Here is a 5,543-nt window from a genome sequence, read left to right as displayed (position 1 = left end):
TTTGAAAATAGGAGAATTCGGGAACTCCATGAATGGAAGGAATCCATAAATGAAAACTATCATACCTAAATGCCAAAAGCTTGGAAGAATTTGGGAACTCCATGAATGGAAGGAATCCATGTATGAAAATTATCATACTTTGATACCAAAAGCTTGGAAGCAATGGAGGATTTGGAGGCTTAATCTAGAAACCCTAGCTTTCTTCTTCAACTTCTAGAGAGAGAAATATTTGAGAGGAAAAACTTGGTCATCTTTTGAGAATTTGAGAGAATGAATTGGGTTTGGGTGATTTGGGGGTTTAAAATCATTATATAGGCTTTGGGTAGAAGGTAAAATGACGCAGTATTGAGTTAAAACAAATGGAAAAAGACCCAATAACCCCTGACTTAAAAAATGCCAAAGTGCCATCTACTACAGGACTGAAGGACCATCGTTTAGATTGTCGTCCGTCGACTAGGTCCGTCGTTCGTGGTCTGCCCGATATGGCTTTACTGAAACGAGCATAACTTTTTACTCTGAGCTTGAATTTTAGAAAACTCGGTGGAGTTGGAAAGAGGTTTCAATTATTTTTAATTTGATAGGTCATGTTCCACCTAATTCATATTTTGATAAAAGATATGACCATTTGAGTTAACCTAGAAGCCCTTTCTTTCCAAAAAACTGTCCTCCCTCACCAACGGCCAGACCTACAGTCCGTGGTTCTACCTACGAACTATCGTGGTCGATCGACGTTGGCTTCAGAGACTCAATCATTGAACCTAGAACGACAAATTTGACCTATAGTCCGATCTGTGGCTCAATCGATGGGCCGTGGGTCGCGGCCTTCGTTCTCAACTTATGACCCTGAAATCTTTCTAAGTTTGGGACTCATTTATGAAACCTATCTACAGCTCGTAGAATGGATGATGGGCCGTCTTGATGAACCATCACAAAGTACTTAAACTATACATCTTTAGAAAAGTCCAACTCTTGGACAACACCACCATCGACGGACCGTCGTCCCACCTACAGATCATGGATGGTGCCATCGGTCTTGACACTAGGTCTGAGAAAAACTGGAATTTTCTTACCTTTTGAATTCGAGGTGTTACATTATCGACAGACCGTAGGCCGACTCCATCGTCCTCAACTTATGACCTTGAAATTTTTTTTAAGTCTAGGACTCACTTACGAAACCTATCTATGGCTCGTGGAATGGATGACAGGCCGTCCTGATGAATCGTCACAAAGTACCGAAACTAGACATCTTTAGAAAAATCCAACTCGTGGACCATGGCACCATCGACGGACTGTTGTCCTACCTACGGGCCGTGGATGGTCTCGTCAGTCTTGACACTAGGTCTGAGAAAATTGAAATTTTCTTGCCTTTTTGTATCCGAGGTGTTACAGTTTTTTCGGTTTCATTTGTTTTAGTAGTATTGACTTGAGACTTCACATTGCAAGCCTTTTATTTTTTAGTTAGACTTGATAGATTATCTTTTTGCCAAATATTTTAATAATTTATGACATTTTATATATATAATATTAATCTTTTTGTCAAAAATGCATTTCATGATGTTCATATAAATCTTGTACTTTTAGTTTTGATGATTAATTCAATTAAATATACTAATTTGAAAAATATAAATTAATTATTTGTTCATAATATTAGTTAAGAGCATATGCTTATTAATTAATATATTTTTAAAAGACAATATATAGCTTAAATATTTAATTTAATATAATTTAGAAAGTTTCTTATTTCTCTAATATAAATTTTAAAAAATTATTTTGTTAATTTTAAAATTTAATGTAACCTTATGACTGCATTTGTACAACCAAACAATACGCAATGTTATTATACTGTGGCAAACAAACAAGTCATTGTAATTACCAGATTATGTAATTACTAGGCCGGTGATTACTACCCTAGTAGTTACCTCAATTCCAATTAATCTGATGGCTTTCCAGACAGAACCTTATTGAGAAAGAGCGATAAAAAAAGAGAGAAGAGATTATAAAACTAAAATTTTAATATTTATTTTTGGTGTTTACTCTCTCAAAGAGAGTAAAATAGACTCGCTTTGCCTCATAAAGATTAAGTTGAAATTAATTACAATTTTAAATCGTTTAGAGGTGATAGGACCCCATAAAGTTAAAGTTTATAGTTGAGAATCCGACAATATAATAGGTATGGGCTATTTGGTCATCTTCTCTATAATATAATGTGCTTTCATACATCACTGACTTGTTACAAGTGATAACTAGCCAAAAACAATAATTTTAGAATCATGGTATATACCTTATTTATTAAAAACAGTGTTAGATATGCATGACAATTAAGAAACAACTATCATTAATACGTGATAACAAAAGTATGAGGAAAGTAGTTATATATATTAAAAGAGAATTTCTTAAGACAATTTAAATTACTAAAATACCTCTTAAAAATCTAACCAACCTACTTATTAATAATTTTTTAAGAAATACTTAGCAACAACATCAAAGTCAGTAGTTACATACGAAGAGATGCAGTTCTTCACACAAGCTCTATTACATATTGATATGAAAAAATCTATTAAGAATGGAGTTTTTACCGCGGAAAGTACAATAAGAAAATTCAGGATCTTGAAAAATCACATGGTTAGTACTGCAAATGAAAGAAATTAACTTAGAGAACAATATGAGAGAAAGAAAAGTAACTTCAAGAATCTTTTTCATGGTAAGATTGAATTGTTACTAGCATGAAGAATATATATATATATATATATATATATATATATATATATATATATATATATATATATATATAAACCCTTAGTGGGATGATGCTTTCTAAACGTATATATAAAGTATCTTCAATTTCTCTAAAAATTATACGTTGGCGGTGTCTTCAATTTATTGTCTACATTTTGATAATTGAGCTATTATTGTAGATTTTTTTTTTAACAGCATTTCCATGATATACTCCCTTTGACCCTTTTTACTTGTCAATTTTGACTTGACACATTTGTTAAGAAAATATTGATTAGAGTAGTGAATTTACCATTTTATCGCTATTAATTGATAGGATCTCAAATATCTTTACTCGTTAGATGTTTCAAAGACATTAACTTAATGTTAATAAATGAAGATATAATAGGTAAAACAAGGTTTTTTTATTTGTTAAAAATAACAAGTAAAAAGGAACAATGAAAAAAAGAAAAAAGAGGCAAATGAAAAAGGATAGAGGGTTCAGATCACTCCATGATATGTGTTTGCCAAAGAGTGAAGGCGGAGTAGGGTTAAGATCACTCCATGAGGTCATGAACGCACTATTTGGAAAACTTTGGTGGTCCTTCAGAAAATCCACATCTCTATGGAGTTCTTACATGTGGAACAAATATTGTAAGAAGCAACACCACACGGTAGTGACTGGAACAGGGCCCTCTCATGCTTGGAGGAAAATGCTAGAAGTGCGGGTAGAAGTGGAGCATGAAATTTGGTGGAAAATTAAGTCTGGAGAGATGAGCTTTTAGTTTGACAACTGGACTAAGCAGGGTGCACTATACTTCATAGAAGATACAGTGATAGGGGAGGAAGAAGTAGAGGTGAAACAATTCATCGTGAATGGGGAATGGGACAGGCAGAGGTTAAGCAACCTAATTTCGGAGGAGATGACTGACTTTATTGTAGAGACTATACGAACAATTATTGAAGAAGGGGCATTGGATATTCCTTGGTGGATGGGAAGTAAAAGTGGGAAATTCACTGTGAAGTCTGCTTTTGAGCGCATAAGGAGGAAAAAGGAGAAGGTCTGGTGGTGGAGTTACATTTGGAGCAAAGGAGTTCCTTTTAAAATCAACTTCTTGCTTTGGAGAAGTTGGAAAGGTAAAGTAGCTACATATGATACGCTCAAAAGGATGAGGATCACTGTAGTGTCCAGATGCTACTGTTGTGATGCACATGAGGAGGAGACAATGAATCACCTTTTTCTAATTGCCCCCATAGCCCAAAAGCTATGGAGAAAGTTTGCTTCTTGAGCAGGAATCAGAATGGAGGGAGGATTACAACAGGCTATCACAAAATGGTGGGAAGAAGCTACCAAGCCCAAGTTAAAAGCTATATTTCAGGTTATCCCTGCTATTTTGATGTGGGAACTCTGGAAACGAAGGAATTCCAGAAGAAATGGAAGGGAAGTGAAGTATGAGACATTACTTCAACAATGTCAAGAAGTAGTATTCAAGCTAGTCAAGACACTATACCCTTGGATCAGGTTTCAAAAAAGTTGGGAGAATCTAGTAGAAGTGCTAAAAGAGTATAAACCCAAGCTATATTACCAAGCTATAACTTGGGTGAGACCACAAATGGGATGGAAAAAATGCAATACCGATGGTGCAATCAGAGGAAACCCGAGAGAGAGTACATATATCTTTTGTACAAGAAATATTCAAGGGCGTCTAGTATACGCTGAAGCACAGAGACTAGGGATAGGAAATAGCATGGAAGCTGAGTCTAGAGCCATCCTAAGAGCACAACAACATTGTCAAAACAACAATATCACAAATGTGATTGTGGAGACTGACTCGTTGTGTTTATCAAAGATAATAAAGGGAGAATGGAGAATACCATGGCAACATACGGAAGAGATAGATTAGATACAAAGGCTTCAACTAACTACTCATGCAAGAATCAGACATGTATTTAGAGAAGTTAATCATTTAGCAGACAAATTGGCAAATGAAGCATACGAGATGCAGTGGAGAGTACAATGGAAAAACATTCGGTAGTTATCAATGGAGTGCAAAAAGATCCTAAATGTAGCGAGATTAGTCGTGACTAATAAAATACGAGGGCCTGAAAGTTAGATTCATTAAATATAGAGCCACATCCGAGGGGAACTCCACAAAGCACAGGAACATCCTATTATCTCCATTAAAGCTCCAGCTAGAGAAAAATGAGTCAATGAGTTGGATACAGATCTTACAACGAGAGGAAAAAGTAGTGTCACTTACATGAAGTTTTGAGCTAATCGTCAAGGCACCTCTATCGATACCACCAGAGTAACCATTGCATCCACAAGATAACAACTCTACATAAAGAAAGCATGAGGTCAAAGAATAAAGATAGAAGGAAAAAGGAAAGGACAACATCTGATACAAACCTCGGTGAGATGAGTAATGAAACACATTGCGGCGACATGAAAGGGGGAATGGGGAGCTCAATTTAGAAACCCAAGCTTAAGGTTATTTGGTCTGGGCCATTTTTCTTTCTAAGTGTCGTTGAGTCTTTTGGGCCCATTGGTCTATTTTTTTTTATAGATATTTGAGTTGAATAAAAGGGGCTCCCAACTCCAATATTAAAAAAAAAAGGACATAGGGAGTATCATAGTTTTAATTTTTAATTTGTGGGTGTTGCCTTTTCCATAAGCGATCATGATGGTTACAGTATCAAAATAACTTACCCTTTAAAAGAACGAAATCACTTGATTCTAACATCGTATATTTTTGAAAGAGTATGTAATGATATCGTTCTATGCAATTTTTGTGTTCGTAATTGGTTGGACTTGATATTGGAACATATAG

At 35.2% G+C, this 5,543-nt stretch overlaps 1 protein-coding gene across 1 annotated transcript; it reads left to right on the top strand.

Annotated features, from left to right (window-relative positions):
* The first annotated feature begins 3,170 nt into the window (after positions 1-3,170).
* On the top strand, positions 3,171-4,616 carry LOC125827594 (uncharacterized). Its single transcript, XM_049506899.1, has 3 exons — positions 3,171-3,440; positions 3,519-3,849; positions 4,006-4,616. Exons 1-3 carry the CDS (start codon positions 3,171-3,173, stop codon positions 4,614-4,616), a joined length of 1,212 nt encoding a protein of 403 aa, XP_049362856.1.
* The last annotated feature ends 927 nt before the right edge of the window (positions 4,617-5,543 follow it).

This window comes from Solanum verrucosum, unplaced genomic scaffold (genome assembly GCF_900185275.1).
Source record: "Solanum verrucosum unplaced genomic scaffold, falcon-dt-bn FXZP01000294.1, whole genome shotgun sequence".
Classification (NCBI taxonomy): Eukaryota; Viridiplantae; Streptophyta; class Magnoliopsida; order Solanales; family Solanaceae; genus Solanum; species Solanum verrucosum.
The sequence above is the reverse complement of the archived record's forward strand: the minus strand, read 5'-3'. Positions and strand labels throughout refer to the sequence as shown.

Excerpts from the sequence above, each read along its gene's own strand:
- LOC125827594 (XM_049506899.1), top strand. The coding sequence starts at position 3,171 with ATGAAAAAAAGAAAAAAGAGGCAAATGAAAAAGGATAGAGGGTTCAGA. Across the intron at positions 3,441-3,518 it reads GGAAAATGCTAGAAGTGCGG|GGTGCACTATACTTCATAGA; the intron begins GTAGAAGTGGAG and ends TGGACTAAGCAG. Across the intron at positions 3,850-4,005 it reads GCTTTGGAGAAGTTGGAAAG|GAATCAGAATGGAGGGAGGA; the intron begins GTAAAGTAGCTA and ends CTTCTTGAGCAG.